Here is a 21,469-nt window from a genome sequence, read left to right on the forward strand (position 1 = left end):
TCACCTCTAAAGTGGTGGCATACGCAGATGATGTGTCTCTGGCAGTCAGGGGAAAATTCCCATCCACAATCAGAGATATTATTCAGAGGGCCCTCCGGATGACTGAGAAATGGGCGAAAGACAATGGTCTTGGGGTAAATCCTGCAAAGACAGAATTAGTCATGTACTGCAAAGATCGCAAAACTCCCACGGTTAGGCCTATTTCCTTAGGGAGTATTGAAGTTCCCTTTGGTGAGTGTGCAAAATACCTTGGCGTTATTTTGGACAGGAAGCTGAACTTTAAGGTTAATATTGAAGAAAGGGCGAGAAAAGCAACGGTAGCTTTGTACTCGTGCAAAAAGGCAATAGGAAAAAAGTGGGGACTAAAACCAAAAATTGTGCATTGGCTATACACGGCAGTGGTTAGACCTATAATGCTATATGGTGTTGTAGTCTGGTGGCCGGCACTTCAGAAACCGACTTGTTTAGATAAAGTTCAGAGTATGGCGTATTTGTGTATTTCAGGCGCATTCAGCAAGACAGGAACAAATTCCCTTAATGCCATGCTGCATCTATTGCCTTTAGACATTTTGACCAAACAGTCAGCTGCAACAACGGCTGTGCGGTTGCGCGAGCTATCGCTGTGGTCGGAAAAAAGTTACGGTCACAGTTCGGTCCTCAAAATAATGCCAGATGTGCCTAACGTAGTGGATTACACTTTGGCGAGTCCACTTTTCGACAAAAAGTTTGAGACTCTAATCCCCACCAGTGAGGCGTGGTGCACACAGACCCCGGGGAATAAAGAATATATAGATTTCTTCACTGATGGCTCCAAATTGGATGGACAAGTGGGGTTCGGAGTATATTCTAATGATCTGAAACTTCGAATAGCGAAAAGATTACCTAATCACTGTAGTGTTTTATAGGCTGAAATATTAGCAATAAGAGATGTGGCGAATTGGCTGAGAAGTAATGTTCCAAAAAATGTGGGCATTAATATATACTCAGACAGTCAACCTGCAATAAAATCCTTGGACCCTGTGTTCCTCAACTCGAAAACGGCCATCGACTGCCGCAAATCTCTGAATGAGATGGCTGAGCAGTACAATATTCACCTAATATGGGTGCCTGGCCATAGGAACATACCGGGGAACTGCGAAGCGGTTGAGTTGGCAAGGCTAGGGACTACCTTACATATTCCAGAGGAACTATAATTTGTTGGTATGCCCCTAGCTACCTGCAAGCTCATACTGCGTGAGAAGGCTGTTATGATGGCAAATGTTCCATGGGAGAATTGCAAGGGTTGTAACGACACCAAGCAAATATGGTCCCATTTCAACTTAAACCGCACACTAGATATGCTAATGTTCTCGAGACATCAGGTATCACTCCTGATATCTGCTATAACGGGTCGCTGCCTGATAGGCGATTTTGCAAAAGCTATTGGTGCGAAGTATAATGACTATTGTATGAGCTGTCATGATGCGGAGGAAAAGGAATCAATAAAACACCTCTTGTGTGAGTGTCCTGCATTTTGTGTAAGGCGTAAGCAAATTTTAGGGGCATATAGCTTCAGATTACTGGCGGACCTGGAAAACGTTAACTTAAGCAGTCTGCTAATGTTTTTGGAACAATCTGGTTGGTTCAACAGAAGAAAATAATCGAGAAGGTTCAGCGGTTAAAACTAGAAGTGCCCATATGTCATAGGTACTTTTAGTTAATGTGGTATCACAATGGACTGAATAGTCTAAGTGAGCCTGAATCTTTATCGGGCTGCCACTTTAACCTAACCTAACCTAATATAGCCGGCTGATGAGTCATTCTCTGTAGCTGGTCAAATCCCTCTGCCTCCACCCCGCCATGATCCGGAGGATGGTGTGTACGCTGTCCCTACGTCATGGAGATGAGGCCCTCACGGTCGGAAGGGGCGGGAAAGTGGGCGATGGGACCGCTCGATAAAAAAAAGTGGATTTTGGAAGTGTAATGTGAATGTCGTATTACATGGTAGTGTTTCCCTTTTGGGAATATTGACTGAACATGTGCATTTATTGACCCCGTTTAACGATGGTGAAATCGAAATAAGTTTCTTTCATTTCCAAACACTTTTTTTGGTGTTACAAAAAATCCCACTATATTAATAGTGTTCTTCCGAAAACTATACCGAAAGAGACTGCCTTAACCATTGTAAAATGTTTTGTATTACAAAATATTTCGTATTTTAGTATGATTCATGGCTGATGTAAGAGAGCAACATAATATATATTGTTAGTTGTCCAGAGAGCGCTTTATAACCGTAGCTTTAGGCTATTTAATTTATTCAAATGTCTAAATGTATTCCACATCAAAGCAAATTTCCCTTTGACCGGGATCCCGGGAAAAAAAATTCCCGCTTTCCCGGGAATGCAAAAAGTCCAGGAAAAAGAATGAGAACAACATCACCATTAAAAATCCACAACCAACAAAAAATAAGCATTGCAAAATACATTTGAAGGAACCTCATTGGATTACATTTTAGCGCAATAGTCGTTTTCGTAATGTTATGTATAAACAAAGATTAGTTAAAATTCAGCACATAGACATAGCATACCTTTAATAATATCTCTGCCTCCTGGCTGACCAAATGATTGAACTAGAATTAATGGCATCATATTTTGCCAGATATGTTTTGCCAATAAAAATGACTAAAACCTAGAAAATTGATATGCATCAAATAAAGAATTAAAATAAATATTATACATACCTATCGTGCTACCAATGTCTTCTAGCAATACTAAATCTTTTATATAAATTAAAAATTACTTTATTTTTCCATATGCGTCTACTATTTCCAAATTCCTACAAAGCATGTAATCGGTTTATTTATTTATTTTTTTTTGTTTTCAGCACTAAATGATTATGTAGCCACCGTTCTAATAGCGATGTTTCTAATTTTAGAATTAATAGAATTCAAAATTACAGGGTGACCCAGAGATAGAAAACTATCATAAAACGTCGTTCACATTATTATAGCCCGCTCGCACTAGACACAAAACCCAAAAAAACAACGTTTGAAAATTGCTAAATTTCAACAATTTTTCAAACATTTTTTCAAAGGATTAGTGTAATATTCAAGTTGAGAAATTGTTGAGAAAATTGCGTTCTCAACAAAAAACAGACGTTACCCTCAACAGTGAAATTCAACACATTAGCAATAATATCTCAAGTGTTATCCTCAAATTGAAATGCATCGCTACTCAATAATTTGTCAAACAATTTTCGATGCGAGTCAAATTCAAAATTAACATCGTTGCAAATACTTTTCAACCTAAATTTGTATGAATGATATCCCCACATCAAATTGAAAGTCAAAGCCAAAATTCTATGAAGTTTGTATAATTTATTCATTTTCATCAAAATAAAATATATAATAATACACTACACTACATAATACAGAACAATACCAATTGGTAAATAATAATCTTATTAAACCTATTATTGTAATTGAAACACACAACGAATTTATTAAAAGTTTTTGACAAGGAAAAACAAATTGTATTTATTCTCTATACGGGATTTTTCAGAATGAAAAAAATATTTAAAAACAAAAAACATGTAGAAAATGCAAGGCCTATTTCAATTAAGAAATAATTGAAACCTCTATTGATTGTAACAAGTATTACAATACCCCCTCTCAATCAATTAATCCAATATCCTTGCAAATCTTGAAGAAATGGTTTGCATCTGTAGATTTGGTAAATATATCCGCAAGTTGCATATCGGTTTTGATTGGCTCTATTTTTACAACCCCATTCATTACGTTGTCTCTTACGAAATGGTGTTTTATATCTATGTGTTTAACGCGCTTGCTTTCCAAATTGCTTGCTATTCCAATGCATCCTCTATTGTCCTCGAAAATTTTTATTGCATAAGATTAATTTATTTCGTGCAAGTCTTGCATTACCCCCCTGATCCAAATTGCTACGGCAGTTGCAAAGCTTAAAGCAACGTATTCAGCTTCCGAAGACGATGTTGCAACGGTTTGGTGTTTCTTACTACCCCATGAGACGGAACAACCATAAATTTTGAAAATGTATCCCCTGACTGACTTCCTGTCGGTTGTATCTGAAGCCCAATCAGCATCCGCATAGCCAATAACTGCCTCAGAATTTTGTTTATTGAAGGCTAACTTCATGGGAATCGTACCTTTTAGATATCTAGCTATTCTTTTTAAATGTTGCCAATGCAGTTCAGATGGGTTCTGTTGGAATCTGCCTAGATATCGACTTGATAACAAATATCCGGCCTTGTACATAGCATCAAGTACATCAAGCTTCCCAATAACTCGCGATAGGGCTGATTTAATTTTTGCTCTTCCGCACTTAATTGAAGTTGTAACCCTTCTCCATTGGCGTCTTGACATAGTTACATTCTGCCAATCCAAATGTTTCAAGCAACTTTCTAATACTAGATTCTTGTGATATTATCAGTTTTCCTTTCTCATAAATAAACTTCATTCCAAGAAAATGTTTTAAAAGGCCACAATCAGACATCTCGAAATTATTCGCAAGGCTCGTTTTCAGATTGGTAATACTTTCCACATTATTCCCAACAATGAGTAAATCATCGACGTATAAGACCAAGTATAGTATAACACGAGCCTTTTTATCTACTTTAACATACAGGCAGTAATCGTGTTTTGAACGCGTGAACCCTAATGAAGTTATGAAGTTATTAAACTTATCGTTCCAGCATTTTGGTGCTTGCTTGAGGCCATACAACGATTTGGTTAATTTGCAGCACATACCATTATTCTTATTCACACCTTCAGGGAGTTCCATGAATAAATCTTCCTTCAGGTCACCATGGAGGAAAGCCGTTTTCACATCCAGTTGATGGAACTGGTAACCATGGTGCACCCCGACTGCCAGGACTATTCTTAACGTACATAACTTTGCTACAGGCGCATAAATATCCAAATAATCTATTCCATACTGTTTATGGTAGCCCTTTACAACCAACCTGGCTTTGTGTTTACTCAAATTACCATTTTCGTCCTCTTTTATACGAAATACCCATCTTGATTTAAGTAGTTTTGTATTGGGAGGAATCTTGACCAATTGCCAGACATGATTTTTCTTCATTGAAAGTAGTTCATCCTTTATAGCTTTTTGTCACATCTCGCTATCGTCTCTATGAGCTATTTCCTCGTATTTCTCCGGAATATTGTTGTTGACTCGTTCTGCGTTTAACCCAGTTATGTAATCTAAGAACTTATAGGGCATTTTACTGAGTCGACCACTTCTTCGTATATTATCTTGCTGTTGATCTACAGTTTCGCCGTCATTGCTTGCCGTTATCTCCTCTGTTTGGAACGTGTGCTCAAGACTTTCTCTTGTACGGTTTAGATTTCGTTCACTTCCAAAGCCTTCATCATATCCCCCGAAGTCATCAACATCGGCACTAACACCTTCGCCTTCTCTTCCAAAGCCTTCATCATATATTCCGAAGTTAGCAACATCGGCACCAGCACCTTCGCTTTCTTCCCTCCCTTATTGGTAGTTTGTACATATTACAGTGGTTTCTTTAGCAGAAGGTTTTTCTTTAAATGGGTAGCACATTTCATGAAATTTAACATCACGAGCCAAAACCACTTTTTTAAATTCAAAATCCCATAAACGTTAACCACTGGGAGCGTATCCGATCATTGCCATTTTCTTTCCTTTGGGATCAAGTTTTCGTCTTTTGGCATCTGGTATCCAAGCAAATGCTTTACAACCAAACACACGGATTTTGTTAAGATTTTGCTTTTCCCTAAACCAAAGATCGGCGGAGGTGACATCTTTACTTACCGCTCTTGTAATACAACGATTTATAATGTATACCGCAGAGAGAGCCGCTTCATTCCATAAATACTTCGGGGCATCTGAGTCTATTAACATTGCCCGAACTTTATCAGAAACGGTTCTGTTAAAACGCTCTGAAACTCCGTTCTGTTGGGGAGAATAAGCTATGGTAGTTTCTACTTGTATACCTTTCATTTTATACCATTGCTTTTGTTCATTTGAGAAATATTCCCTTCCCTGGTCAATGGTTAAACTCGATATCTTTGAACCTGGAAACATTGCCGATACCATTGCTTCATATTCTTTAAATTTGCTAAAAACTTGCGACTTCTTCTTGATACAATATAGACAAGCAATGTGAGTGTAGTCATCTATGAATGACACGAAATATTTGCAGCCGTCCCACGAAACAGGAGTAATGGGACCGCATACATCTGAGTGTATTCTTTCAAGAACTCTTGTAGCTCGTGTTCTACTACCGTTAAAAGGATCGCGAGATTGCTTCGCTTCCACACAAACGTCGCAAAACTTTTGTTCTTTCGGGTTTACATCAGCCTTGATCAGATTCAATCTTTTTAAATACTCAAGTCCCGAAATACCGATGTGTCCCAAACGTTTGTGCCACAATTCGGTTTAATTTTGATTAGCAACTAAAGGTAAGTACTATGTTCGCTTTTCGCGTTGAAATTTTCGTGGTTACTTTATTAAAACAGTTCAATATAAAGCAGACAAATTAACTCAATTGATGCGTAGTTTCTTGTTCCTCTAGATTTCGGCAACACTTTACAGGAATAAGTTTTTTTCATTTATAATTTTGGTTATTTAAGGAAAAGTAATCGCGAAAATAAAGTGGTTTTCAACTCGAAAACCGAACATAGTACCTACCCTAAAGCTGAAATATTCTTCTGTTGCAATTTCAACTCGTACAAATTACCTTTCAGATAAGCTGTAGCAAGTTTTTTGTTGCCCTTTACAATTGAGGCCTTATTCCCTTCAAGGCCAGATTCAGCGAGCTTACATACAGACATCACATTTTCTCTAATAATGTAAAATATTGTTACGAATTTGATAATTATAGATATAAGTTTATTTAAATTAGTTTCCGTTAATTTAAAATTTCAAATTGTAACGATAAAATTTCGCTATCACTTGTTGGAATCATCTATTCATTTTCTAGTATTTTCCTGAATTTCTTTTATGTTCTTTTGTTTGCTTACCGAAATGTTAGTTCTTACTCTCTCATAGAATAGCAACCCCTTTGCTTTGTTATTCTGCATTCTCATTTCATCTCATTGTCTATTGTCATTATTGTTGTTGTTGTAGTAATGCGAGCATATATCTGTGTGAGTGTGTATGTGTTTGGCAGCCACCAGGTAAACAACTTAATGGTCGTAGATCCTTCTAGCATTGTCTAAGAATGTTCAGGCGTTGCCAGAATATTGTAGTGCTACCAGAATGCTCTCGTATTGCCACACCGTCATATATAAAAGCGCTCGCATGCTGCTAACGAGTCAGTCTTAATTAAAGCGTCAAACGAATAACTTCAGTGTGAACGAATTGTAAAGTGTGAAGTCATAGTAAATAAATTGTAGATTGTCGTTATTTAAAAGAACTGTCGGGTAATTAAAAACGCCTAAATATAAAAACGTAACAATTGGTGTCGGAAGTGAAATAACGGAAAAAAATCTACAATGAAGTTTAATGAGCTTCGAGTGGAAGACTTAAAAAAGGAATTGAGCAAACTGGAGCTGCCGACAACAGGCAATAAGGCCCAGCTTCAAAAGCGTCTACTGGAAGAGTTTGAACGGCGTAATATGGACATTGCGACGCATGAGTTTGATTATAAGGAAGACATTGATGAATCAATACTCGTCAATACAAGCAGTGTAGAAACTCTATCTGTGGCTTCGAGTGTTGTGGATTACACATCAATGCTCAATGTTTTGAGCAAAATGATGGAAGAAAACTCTAGAAAAATCATGGATGAGAATTCTACAAAAATGGAAGAAAATTCTAGAAAATTGCTGAAAGAAAATGCCCTACAAATGGAAGCAAATTCTAGAAAAATGGAAGAAAATTCTAGAAAATTGGAAGAAAAATTCGACGAAAATTCTAGAATGGTCAACGAAAAATTACAACAAATTTCTGAAGGCATGGAGAAACGTGTGGACCATATAGAAAATCAAATTGTGGAATTGGATAAGAAAGTTCTTTCCGTGGATGAGAAAATTATGGTTCATGATGAGAAGTTTCTGCACATCGAGAAAAAAATGTCAGAGCTGGAAATGAAAGGTGGTCCAGTGCGCGTCATCGAGGGCTCAAAAATCAAAACTCCTGTTTTCGATGGCTCAACGTCATTTGATGTCTTCAAATTCCAATTCGAAATGGTTGCTTGTAGAAATTTGTGGAATGACGATGATAAAGCAATTGAACTTCTATTGGCATTAAAGGGCAATGCTGCTGATGTGATACAAAGCATTCCCGCTGCTTCTAGAAATAACTATAATGAAGTAATACCGGCACTTCAACGCAAGTATGGTGGAGAGCACAAGCAGGACATCTTCAGAATGGAATTGAGAGGAAGAATCCAGAAATCGAATGAAACCCTACAAGATTTCGCAACAGAAGTTGAGCGGCTAGTGCTTTTGGCATACCCTGGAGAGAATCATCCTCTTATAGATCGTATCAAGATTGAGACTTTTGTGAATGGAATTCGAGACCCTGAGATAAAATGTGCAACATATGCCGCACAAAAAGCTACATTCACAGAAACAGTAACATTTGCACTTGTACAAGAGACTGCGAGATTGCTGGCACGGCCTCAAATTCACAAAGTACGCAGAGTAGAGACCGAGTGTGAAGAATCGAAATCGGTCATTGAATTGGTAAAAGAGGCTCTAAAGCAGATAATGCAAGAAATGAAGCAGCAGGCAAATAAATCTAGAATAAAATGCTATAACTGTGATAAGGCTGGACATCTTTCCCGGGAATGTAAAGCGTGGCGTAAAACGTCGGGGTCAATCTCGCCATCTCCATTAAACAATAATCAGAAGAAGGCGACCACAAAGCCAAGCGACTCAAATTCAAATTTTGCGGATAATAGAAAAGGTGGCAAACAAGTTATTGATCAAGCCTTGACACGACGGCATTGCAATGTAGAAAGCAGACGCTACTCGAAGGCTGAACCAAAGGAGACAGTTGTAAATGTCAGGCAGTTACACATCGAATCTGGCACAGACTGGTCAATAGAGCAACATAAAGATCCCATTCTGAGAAAAATTATTTCGGCAAAACAAGAAAATAAGAAACCCAGCAAGAAAGAAATCGCAGCCGAAAGTCCACTTATGAAAGCATACTGAGCTCAATGGGATAGTTTAGTTCTAGTCAATGGATCCCTGCAACGTAAATGGGAAAGCGAAGATGGCAAGAGCAGCCGAAATTTGATCATCGTTCCAGATTCCAAAATAAGAGACGTTTTGGCGGAGTTCCATAATGCTCCCAGTGGAGGTCATCTGGGAATAACAAAACCGCCGAGAAAGTGAAGCAACGATTCTACTGGGTTGGATGCCAGAAATCAATTGCTGAATGGGTATCCAATTGCGAGAAGTGCATGAAGGCGAAAGGTCCAACAAGGAAAAGTCGAGGTCCTATGCAAGAATATAGACCAGGAGCCCCGTTTGAAAGAATAGCAATGGACGTAGCAGGCCCTTTCCCAGTAAGTGATTCTGGAAACCGTTATGTCCTTGTGGTCATGGATTACTTCAGCAAATGGCCGGAGGTGTATGCAATTCCAAACCAAGAGGCAAAAACGATTGTGGATGTTCAAGTGTATGAAGACAAAGTTTTATTGAAAGTTAAATATGGAATCAACAAATATTACTAAAATTAATTTCAAAGCCATTAACATGGCCGAAGAGTGGAAACGTTGGAAAGATTTGTTTAAAATATATTTACGGGCATCGAATTTGGAAGAAAAGGATGATAAGAGGAAAGTGGCTCTTTTACTACACCACATGGGACCTGAATCTCTGCAAATAACTAAATCATTTGATATAAATTTGGATGAAGTCAAGTATGTGGCCCTGATAGAGAAATTTGACAAGTTTTTCATACCAAAAGTAAATTTGGCAATGGAACGCCACAAATTCACAAGAAAGCAGAAAGATGAAGAAAACTTGGAAAATTTTGTTACTGATCTTAAAAATTTAAGCCTTTCTTGCGAATTTGGAAACCTAAGGGACAGTTTGGTGAACGGCATTTTTATTTGTGTCATGTCCGTTAATTACCAACACATAAAAGAAAGACTGCTAAGTGAAGGTGATATAACCCTTGATAGAGCAATAGAGATAGCAAGAAATATTGAAGCTGCCCGTGAAAATGCATCTCAACTATCAGAAAGCAACAACATAAACAGCATGAGCATAGACCTCTTAAAACAAAACCGAAGTAGTAACCAACAAAAAACTGTTTGTCGGAAATGTGGGCTTTCTCACCAAAACAGATGTCCAGCCGAAAACTCAATATTGTTACGAATTTGATAATTATAGATATAAGTTTATTTAAATTAGTTTCCGTTAATTTAAAATTGTAACGATAAAATTTCGCTATCACTTGTTGGAATCATCTATTCATTTTCTAGTATTTTCCTGAATTTCATTTATGTTCTTTTGTTTGCTTACCGTAATGTTAGTTCTTACTCTCTCTCATAGAATAGCAACCCCTTTGCTTTGTTATTCTGCATTCTCATTTCATTTCATCTCATTGTCTATTGTCATTATTGTTGTTGTTGTAGTAATGCGAGCATATATCTATGTGAGTGTGTATGTGTTTGGCAGCCACCAGATGAACAACATAATGGTCGTAGATCCTTCTAGCATTGTCTAAGAATGTTCTAGCGTTGCCGGAATATTGTAGTGCTACCAGAATGTTCTCGTATTGCCACACCGTCATATATAAAAGCGCTCGCATGCTGCTAACGACTCAGTCTTAATTAAAGCGTCAAACGAATAACTTCAGTGTGAACGAATTGTAAAGTGTGAAGTCATACCCAATAAATACAAACGTTTGAAAAATACTAAAATTCAATAATTTTTCAAACATTTTTTCAAAGGATTAGGGTAATATTCAAGTTGAGAAATTGTTGAGAAAATCGCGTTCTCAACAAAAAACAGACATTACCCTCAACAGTAAAATTCAACACAATAGCAATAATTTCTCAATTGTAATCCTCAAATTGAAATGCATCGCTACTCAATAATTTCTCAAACAGTTTTCAATGTGAGAAAAATAAAAAACTAGCATTGTTGCGAATACTTTCAAATCACAATTTGTATGAAAGTCAATCCTAGTTCTAACTGAAAGTCAATACTAAATTTCTAGGGATTTTGTAAATTTTATTATTTTTTCGTTAACAAATATAATAATCTTAAAAATAACATTAATAATATATGAAAATAATAATATTATACCAATCAAAATGTAATTATCTTATTAAACGTATTAATAAATAAAACTATGAATACAACTTTAAATATCTTAAACATTTTTACATGTATAATTCCATTTCCTCCATAATGTTGGTGTCATTAATATGCTGGCAATTTGAAATAATTACTATCGAGGAACTTGCTGGCTTGTGTGTTAGAATAGATTCCAGCAAGAGGAAATCACAAAATATCAAACTGATGACGGGATGTAAATTGATGTAATGCACATTTTCATCCAGAAGTTCTTGATATAGGAATTGTTGCACTTTGTTTTAATTGGTTGCACTTTGTAAGTTTTCTGAAAACTTTTCTTTGTTGTTTCCTTCATCGGTTTTTCATCGGCCAACATCTTCCAAGAATATACCATTCAATGATTTTAATTTTCTGCAAAACAATCGAGTTTTGTGATTTTCATTATGTTTTCATTTCACTTTTTATTTTGACTTATCAATTTGTATTTCTTCCAACTGACCGCGTACTTCGTGATTTCCTCAAGAATGTTGGTGTTACAAAATTGTTGTTATTAAAATACTGGCAATTTTCAGGAACTTGATGACCAGATAATTGGAATAAATTTCCAGCAATTTCAATTCACAAAATAACAAATTAAACCGATGATGCACATTTTCATCCAGAAGTTCTTGATATAGGAATTTTTGCACTTTGTTTTAGTTGGTTGCACTTTGTAAGTTTTCTGAAAACTTTTCTTTGTTGTTTCCTTCATCGGTTTTTCATCGGCCAACATCTTCCAAGAATATACCATTCAATGATTTTAGTTTTCTGCAAAACAATCGAGTTTTGTGATTTCCATTATGTTTTCATTTCACTTTTTATTTTGACTTACCAATTTGTATTTCTTCCAACTGACCAGGTACTTCGTGATTTCCTCAAGAACGTTGGTGTTACAAAATTGTTGTTATTAAAATACTGGCAATTTTCAGGAACTTGATGACCAGATAATTGGAATAAATTTCCAGCAATTTCAATTCACAAAATAACACATTAAACCGATGATGCACATTTTCATCCAGAAGTTCTTGATATAGGAATTGTTGCACTTTGTTTTAGTTGGTTGCACTTTGTAAGTTTTCTGAAAACTTTTCTTTGTTGTTTCCTTCATCGGTTTTTCATCGGCCAACATCTTCCAAGAATATACCATTCAATGCTTTTAGTTTTCTGCAAAACAATCGAGTTTTGTGATTTCCATTATGTTTTCATTTCACTTTTTATTTTGACTTACCAATTTGTATTTCTTCCAACTGACCAGGTACTTCGTGATTTCCTCAAGAACGTTGGTATTACAAAATTGTTGTTATTAAAATACTGGCAATTTTCAGGAACTTGATGGCCAGATAATTGGAATAAATTTCCAGCAATTTCAATTCACAAAATAACAAATTAAACCGATGATGCGATATAAATTAAACTATCGATGTGATGCGAATTATCATCCAGTAGTTGTTGATATGGAAAAGCATAAATACCAAGTTTTTTTGGTTGCACTTTGATTTATGGAAACTTTCTCTTCTCGATAAGCCACTACCATTTTTCATCGGCCAGCCTCTTAATGTGTCCAAGAATCAGCATCCAAATATTTTAGTTGTCTGCAAAGAGATTTGAGTTTAGTGACTTCCTTCAAGTTTTCATTTCGTGTTTTAGTTTTACTTACCAATTATTATAAGCAATTTCAATTGATTATTAAAAAATTTCCACATTTTTGTATTTCTTCCACGAACTTTGTTGTCCAAAGTAGTATTGAAAACCATGTGGTGTTTTCGTTGCATTTCAGGGTAGTGTTTTGTCAAAGTTTTCTCCAATTATCTTCAACACATTTTCAAAGTTTTCGTCAACATTTTGCCAAATTGGTTGTAATTCGCAAACAATTTGAAGATGAATTGAAGATGAGCTTTTTCAAGTCAAGTTGAATTTATGTTGAAAATGATATTTACCCTCAAACTGAAGAGGTGTTGCATTTGAAAAACGCTCATCCTGTGTTTATTGGGTAGTAAATAAATTGTAGATTGTCGTTATTTAAAAGAACTGTGTTTTAATTGTCGGGTAATTAAAAACGCCTAAATATAAAAACGTAACAATTGGTGTCGGAAGTGAAATAACGAAAAAAAATCTACAATGAAGTTTAATGAGCTTCGAGTGGAAGACTTAAAAAAGGAATTGAGCAAACTGGAGCTGCCGACAACAGGCAATAAGGCCCAGCTTCAAAAGCGTCTCCTGGAAGAGTTTGAACGGCGTAATATGGACATTGCGACGCATGAGTTTGATTATAAGGAAGACATTGATGAATCAATACTCGTCAATACAAGCAGTGTAGAAACTCCATCTGTGGCTTCGAGTGTTGTGGATTACACATCAATGCTCAATGTTTTGAGCAAAATGATGGAAGAAAACTCTAGAAAAATCATGGATGAAAATTCTAGAAAAGTGGAAGAAAATTCTAGAAAATTGGAAGAAAAATTCGACGAAAATTCTAGAATGGTCAACGAAAAATTACAACAAATTTCTGAAGGCATGGAGAAACGTGTGGACCATATAGAAAATCCAATTGTGGAATTGGATAAGAAAGTTCTTTCCGTGGATGAGAAAATTATGGTTCATGATGAGAAGTTTCTGCACATCGAGAAAAAAATGTCAGAGCTGGAAATGAAAGGTGGTCCAGTGCGCGTCATCGAGGGCACAAAAATCAAAACTCCTGTTTTCGATGGCTCAACGTCATTTGATGTCTTCAAATTCCAATTCGAAATGGTTGCTTGTAAAAATTTGTGGAATGACGATGATAAAGCAATTGAACTTCTATTGGCATTAAAGGGCAATGCTGCTGATGTGATACAAAGCATTCCCGCTTCTTCTAGAAATAACTATAATGAAGTAATAGCGGCACTTCAACGCAAGTATGGTGGAGAGCACAAGCAGGACTTCTTCAGAATGGAATTGAGAGGAAGAATCCAGAAATCGAATGAAACCCTACAAGATTTCGCAACAGAAGTTGAGCGGCTAGTGCTTTTGACATACCCAGGTGAGAGTCATCCTCTTGTGGACCGCATCAAGATTGAAACCTTCGTCAATGGAATTCGAGACCCAGATATAAAATGTGCAACATACGCGTCACAAAAGGCTACATTCGCTGAAACAGTAACATTCGCACTTGCACAGGAGACTGCGAGATTGCTAGCGCGGCCTCAAATTCACAAGGTACGTAAAGTAGAGACAGAGTGTGATGAATCAAAGTCCGTTATTGAGTCGATGAAAGAGGCCATGAAGCAGGCAATGCAAGAAATGAAGCAAGAGGCAAATAAATCCCAGATCAAATGCTATAACTGTGATAAGCCGGGACATATAGCTCGAGAATGCAAAGCACGACGCAAACGGTCAAGATCCACATCACCATCTCCATTAAACAATAGCCATAAGAAGGTGACCCCACAATCAAGTGAGTCACCTTTAAACTAAATCGAGCTAGTTCAGCGGGGCAAGAGCTGGCTCCCACAGACGATGGCCCCACCATCTCCATAGCAATAGTTCAACAGAAAAATAACAATTTAACTATTGCGGGTATTATTAATGGCGACAAGCGTACTTTGACGTTGGATACTGGTGCATCAAAGTATATCATTAGATCTGATTTAGTAAAAGGAAAAGTTACACCACTGATTGGAGTCAAGCTACGCACGGCTACAGGGGAACCCGCAACCGTATATGGAAAGGTCGCCGTAAAATTAAAAAAGAAAATAACTTTTATGTTCAGCTCCTGTTCTAGCGTATCCTATTCCGGGCGAAAAATTTGTTTTGGATACAGATGCTAGCGCGCATGGTATTGGAGGTGTGCTATCCCAACAGATAGACGGCAAGGAGAAGGTCATCGGATATTTCAGCCGAACGTTGTCCAAGCCCGAAAAGAACTACTGTGTAACGCGACGAGAGCTGCTAGCCGTCATAGAGAGTGTAAAACATTATCATAAATATTTGTATGGACAACACTTCTTGCTCAGGACTGATCACTCAGCACTACGATGGTTGCTCCAATTCAAGAATCCGGAAGCTCAACTGGCACGTTGGATCGAGAGGCTCCAAAGCTATGATTTCAGTATCGAGCATAGAAAAGGTGGAAAACACGGTAACGCTGACGCTTTGTCACGTCGACCTTGCAGTATAGAATGCAAGCACTGCTCGAAAGCTGAACATAAGGAGGAGATTGTTGATATTCTGCTGTTACACATCGAATCTGGAGTGGACTGGCCAACAGAACAGCGTAAAGATCCCATTTTGAACAAAATTATTTCGGCAAAGGAAGAGAACAAGAAGCCTAGTAAGAAAGACATCGCAGCCGAAAGTCCACTTATGAAATCATACTGGGCTCAATGGGATAGTTTAGTTCTAGTCAATGGATCCCTGCAACGTAAATGGGAAAGCGAAGATGGCAAGAGCAGCCGAAATTTGATCATCGTTCCAGATTCCAAAATAAGAGACGTTTTGGCGGAGTTCCATAATGGTCCCAGTGGAGGTCATCTGGGAATAACCAAAACCGCCGAGAAAGTGAAGCAACGATTCTACTGGGTTGGATGCCAGAAATCAATTGCTGAATGGGTATCCAATTGCGAGAAGTGCATGAAGGCGAAAGGTCCAACAAGGAAAAGTCGAGGTCCTATGCAAGAATATAGACCAGGAGCCCCGTTTGAAAGAATAGCAATGGACGTGGCAGGCCCTTTCCCAGTAAGTGATTCTGGAAACCGTTATGTCTTTGTGGTCATGGATTACTTCAGCAAATGGCCGGAGGTGTATGCAATTCCAAACCAAGAGGCAAAAACGATTGTGGATGTTCAAGTGTATGAAGACAAAGTTTTATTGAAAGTTAAATATGGAATCAACAAATATTACTAAAATTAATTTCAAAGCCATTAACATGGCCGAAGAGTGGAAACGTTGGAAAGATTTGTTTAAAATATATTTACGGGCATCGAATTTGGAAGAAAAGGATGATAAGAGGAAAGTGGCTCTTTTACTACACCACATGGGACCTGAATCTCTGCAAATAACTAAATCATTTGATATAAATTTGGATGAAGTCAAGTATGTGGCCCTGATAGAGAAATTTGACAAGTTTTTCATACCAAAAGTAAATTTGGCAATGGAACGCCACAAATTCACAAGAAAGCAGAAAGATGAAGAAAACTTGGAAAATTTTGTTACTGATCTTAAAAATTTAAGCCTTTCTTGCGAATTTGGAAACCTAAGGGACAGTTTGGTGAACGGCATTTTTATTTGTGTCATGTCCGTTAATTACCAACACATAAAAGAAAGACTGCTAAGTGAAGGTGATATAACCCTTGATAGAGCAATAGAGATAGCAAGAAATATTGAAGCTGCCCGTGAAAATGCATCTCAACTATCAGAAAGCAACAACATAAACAGCATGAGCATAGACCTCTTAAAACAAAACCGAAGTAGTAACCAACAAAAAACTGTTTGTCGGAAATGTGGGCTTTCTCACCAAAACAGATGTCCAGCCGAAAACTCAATATTGTTACGAATTTGATAATTATAGATATAAGTTTATTTAAATTAGTTTCCGTTAATTTAAAATTGTAACGATAAAATTTCGCTATCACTTGTTGGAATCATCTATTCATTTTCTAGTATTTTCCTGAATTTCATTTATGTTCTTTTGTTTGCTTACCGTAATGTTAGTTCTTACTCTCTCTCATAGAATAGCAACCCCTTTGCTTTGTTATTCTGCATTCTCATTTCATTTCATCTCATTGTCTATTGTCATTATTGTTGTTGTTGTAGTAATGCGAGCATATATCTATGTGAGTGTGTATGTGTTTGGCAGCCACCAGATGAACAACATAATGGTCGTAGATCCTTCTAGCATTGTCTAAGAATGTTCTAGCGTTGCCGGAATATTGTAGTGCTACCAGAATGTTCTCGTATTGCCACACCGTCATATATAAAAGCGCTCGCATGCTGCTAACGACTCAGTCTTAATTAAAGCGTCAAACGAATAACTTCAGTGTGAACGAATTGTAAAGTGTGAAGTCATACCCAATAAACACAAACGTTTGAAAAATACTAAAATTCAATAATTTTTCAAACATTTTTTCAAAGGATTAGGGTAATATTCAAGTTGAGAAATTGTTGAGAAAATCGCGTTCTCAACAAAAAACAGACATTACCCTCAACAGTAAAATTCAACACAATAGCAATAATTTCTCAATTGTAATCCTCAAATTGAAATGCATCGCTACTCAATAATTTCTCAAACAGTTTTCAATGTGAGAAAAATAAAAAACTAGCATTGTTGCGAATACTTTCAAATCACAATTTGTATGAAAGTCAATCCTAGTTCTAACTGAAAGTCAATACTAAATTTCTAGGGATTTTGTAAATTTTATTATTTTTTCGTTAACAAATATAATAATCTTAAAAATAACATTAATAATATATGAAAATAATAATATTATACCAATCAAAATGTAATTATCTTATTAAACGTATTAATATATAAAACTATGAATACAACTTTAAATATCTTAAACATTTTTACATGTATAATTCCATTTCCTCCATAATGTTGGTGTCATTAATATGCTGGCAATTTGAAATAATTACTATCGAGGAACTTGCTGGCTTGTGTGTTAGAATAGATTCCAGCAAGAGGAAATCACAAAATATCAAACTGATGACGGGATGTAAATTGATGTAATGCACATTTTCATCCAGAAGTTCTTGATATAGGAATTGTTGCACTTTGTTTTAATTGGTTGCACTTTGTAAGTTTTCTGAAAACTTTTCTTTGTTGTTTCCTTCATCGGTTTTTCATCGGCCAACATCTTCCAAGAATATACCATTCAATGATTTTAATTTTCTGCAAAACAATCGAGTTTTGTGATTTTCATTATGTTTTCATTTCACTTTTTATTTTGACTTACCAATTTGTATTTCTTCCAACTGACCACGTACTTCGTGATTTCCTCAAGAATGTTGGTGTTACAAAATTGTTGTTATTAAAATACTGGCAATTTTCAGGAACTTGATGACCAGATAATTGGAATAAATTTCCAGCAATTTCAATTCACAAAATAACAAATTAAACCGATGATGCACATTTTCATCCAGAAGTTCTTGATATAGGAATTTTTGCACTTTGTTTTAGTTGGTTGCACTTTGTAAGTTTTCTGAAAACTTTTCTTTGTTGTTTCCTTCATCGGTTTTTCATCGGCCAACATCTTCCAAGAATATACCATTCAATGATTTTAGTTTTCTGCAAAACAATCGAGTTTTGTGATTTCCATTATGTTTTCATTTCACTTTTTATTTTGACTTACCAATTTGTATTTCTTCCAACTGACCAGGTACTTCGTGATTTCCTCAAGAACGTTGGTGTTACAAAATTGTTGTTATTAAAATACTGGCAATTTTCAGGAACTTGATGACCAGATAATTGGAATAAATTTCCAGCAATTTCAATTCACAAAATAACACATTAAACCGATGATGCACATTTTCATCCAGAAGTTCTTGATATAGGAATTGTTGCACTTTGTTTTAGTTGGTTGCACTTTGTAAGTTTTCTGAAAACTTTTCTTTGTTGTTTCCTTCATCGGTTTTTCATCGGCCAACATCTTCCAAGAATATACCATTCAATGCTTTTAGTTTTCTGCAAAACAATCGAGTTTTGTGATTTCCATTATGTTTTCATTTCACTTTTTATTTTGACTTACCAATTTGTATTTCTTCCAACTGACCAGGTACTTCGTGATTTCCTCAAGAACGTTGGTATTACAAAATTGTTGTTATTAAAATACTGGCAATTTTCAGGAACTTGATGGCCAGATAATTGGAATAAATTTCCAGCAATTTCAATTCACAAAATAACAAATTAAACCGATGATGCGATATAAATTAAACTATCGATGTGATGCGAATTATCATCCAGTAGTTGTTGATATGGAAAAGCATAAATACCAAGTTTTTTTGGTTGCACTTTGATTTATGGAAACTTTCTCTTCTCGATAAGCCACTACCATTTTTCATCGGCCAGCCTCTTAATGTGTCCAAGAATCAGCATCCAAATATTTTAGTTGTCTGCAAAGAGATTTGAGTTTAGTGACTTCCTTCAAGTTTTCATTTCGTGTTTTAGTTTTACTTACCAATTATTATAAGCAATTTCAATTGATTATTAAAAAATTTCCACATTTTTGTATTTCTTCCACGAACTTTGTTGTCCAAAGTAGTATTGAAAACCATGTGGTTTTTTCGTTGCATTTCAGGGTAGTGTTTTGTCAAAGTTTTCTCCAATTATCTTCAACACATTTTCAAAGTTTTCGTCAACATTTTGCCAAATTGGTTGTAATTCGCAAACAATTTGAAGATGAATTGAAGATGAGCTTTTTCAAGTCAAGTTGAATTTATGTTGAAAATGATATTTACCCTCAAACTGAAGAGGTGTTGCATTTGAAAAACGCTCATCCTGTGTTTATTGGGTAGTAAATAAATTGTAGATTGTCGTTATTTAAAAGAACTGTGTTTTAATTGTCGGGTAATTAAAAACGCCTAAATATAAAAACGTAACAATTGGTGTCGGAAGTGAAATAACGAAAAAAAATCTACAATGAAGTTTAATGAGCTTCGAGTGGAAGACTTAAAAAAGGAATTGAGCAAACTGGAGCTGCCGACAACAGGCAATAAGGCCCAGCTTCAAAAGCGTCTCCTGGAAGAGTTTGAACGGCGTAATATGGACATTGCGACGCATGAGTTTGATTATAAGGAAGACATTGATGAATCAATACTCGTCAATACAAGCAGTGTAGAAACTCCATCTGTGGCTTCGAGTGTTGTGGATTACACATCAATGCTCAATGTTTTGAGCAAAATGATGGAAGAAAACTCTAGAAAAATCATGGATGAAAATTCTAGAAAAGTGGAAGAAAATTCTAGAAAATTGGAAGAAAAATTCGACGAAAATTCTAGAATGGTCAACGAAAAATTACAACAAATTTCTGAAGGCATGGAGAAACGTGTGGACCATATAGAAAATCCAATTGTGGAATTGGATAAGAAAGTTCTTTCCGTGGATGAGAAAATTATGGTTCATGATGAGAAGTTTCTGCACATCGAGAAAAAAATGTCAGAGCTGGAAATGAAAGGTGGTCCAGTGCGCGTCATCGAGGGCACAAAAATCAAAACTCCTGTTTTCGATGGCTCAACGTCATTTGATGTCTTCAAATTCCAATTCGAAATGGTTGCTTGTAAAAATTTGTGGAATGACGATGATAAAGCAATTGAACTTCTATTGGCATTAAAGGGCAATGCTGCTGATGTGATACAAAGCATTCCCGCTTCTTCTAGAAATAACTATAATGAAGTAATAGCGGCACTTCAACGCAAGTATGGTGGAGAGCACAAGCAGGACTTCTTCAGAATGGAATTGAGAGGAAGAATCCAGAAATCGAATGAAACCCTACAAGATTTCGCAACAGAAGTTGAGCGGCTAGTGCTTTTGACATACCCAGGTGAGAGTCATCCTCTTGTGGACCGCATCAAGATTGAAACCTTCGTCAATGGAATTCGAGACCCAGATATAAAATGTGCAACATACGCGTCACAAAAGGCTACATTCGCTGAAACAGTAACATTCGCACTTGCACAGGAGACTGCGAGATTGCTAGCGCGGCCTCAAATTCACAAGGTACGTAAAGTAGAGACAGAGTGTGATGAATCAAAGTCCGTTATTGAGTCGATGAAAGAGGCCATGAAGCAGGCAATGCAAGAAATGAAGCAAGAGGCAAATAAATCCCGGATCAAATGCTATAACTGTGATAAGCCGGGACATATAGCTCGAGAATGCAAAGCACGACGCAAACGGTCAAGATCCACATCACCATCTCCATTAAACAATAGCCATAAGAAGGTGACCCCACAATCAAGTGAGTCACCTTTAAACTAAATCGAGCTAGTTCAGCGGGGCAAGAGCTGGCTCCCACAGACGATGGCCCCACCATCTCCATAGCAATAGTTCAACAGAAAAATAACAATTTAACTATTGCGGGTATTATTAATGGCGACAAGCGTACTTTGACGTTGGATACTGGTGCATCAAAGTCTATCATTAGATCTGATTTAGTAAAAGGAAAAGTTACACCACTGATTGGAGTCAAGCTACGCACG

The 21,469-nt window shown here is 36.5% G+C and overlaps 2 protein-coding genes and 2 long non-coding RNA genes across 6 annotated transcripts in view; all 4 read right to left on the reverse strand.

Moving 5' to 3' along the window:
* LOC142236990 (uncharacterized) overlaps positions 1–2,908 on the reverse strand; it is a 144,030-nt gene extending 141,122 nt beyond the window's left edge. Inside the window, exons 1-2 of one of the 3 annotated variants that reach the window (XM_075308274.1) lie at positions 2,720–2,908; positions 2,567–2,660 (exon numbers count right to left, since the gene is read on the reverse strand). In XM_075308274.1, coding sequence (XP_075164389.1) covers positions 2,567–2,627 — 61 coding nt within the window. In that variant the 5' untranslated portion in view covers positions 2,628–2,660; positions 2,720–2,908. Of the gene's footprint in view, positions 1–2,566; positions 2,668–2,719 lie in introns of those variants that run through there. The other 2 variants (XM_075308273.1, XM_075308275.1) reach the window with 2 other exon arrangements.
* Positions 2,909–3,889: 981 nt separating this feature from the next.
* Positions 3,890–4,270, reverse strand: LOC142235513 (uncharacterized). Its single transcript, XM_075306765.1, has one exon. The coding sequence runs from the start codon at positions 4,268–4,270 to the stop codon at positions 3,890–3,892; it is 381 nt and encodes a 126-aa protein (XP_075162880.1).
* A 7,443-nt stretch (positions 4,271–11,713) lies between these two features.
* Positions 11,714–13,287, reverse strand: LOC142233794 (uncharacterized). The gene is made up of 4 exons (XR_012721491.1): positions 12,957–13,287; positions 12,528–12,891; positions 12,132–12,463; positions 11,714–12,067 (listed from the first exon to the last, which is right to left on the reverse strand). It is a non-coding gene; the product is annotated as an uncharacterized LOC142233794 (long non-coding RNA).
* A 4,533-nt stretch (positions 13,288–17,820) lies between these two features.
* Positions 17,821–19,782, reverse strand: LOC142236413 (uncharacterized). Its single transcript, XR_012722022.1, has 5 exons — positions 19,453–19,782; positions 19,024–19,387; positions 18,628–18,959; positions 18,232–18,563; positions 17,821–18,167 (listed from the first exon to the last, which is right to left on the reverse strand). It is a non-coding gene; the product is annotated as an uncharacterized LOC142236413 (long non-coding RNA).
* Between the last annotated feature and the right edge of the window lie 1,687 nt (positions 19,783–21,469).

Source organism: Haematobia irritans, chromosome 4 (assembly GCF_050003625.1).
Source record: "Haematobia irritans isolate KBUSLIRL chromosome 4, ASM5000362v1, whole genome shotgun sequence".
Classification (NCBI taxonomy): domain Eukaryota; kingdom Metazoa; phylum Arthropoda; class Insecta; order Diptera; family Muscidae; genus Haematobia; species Haematobia irritans.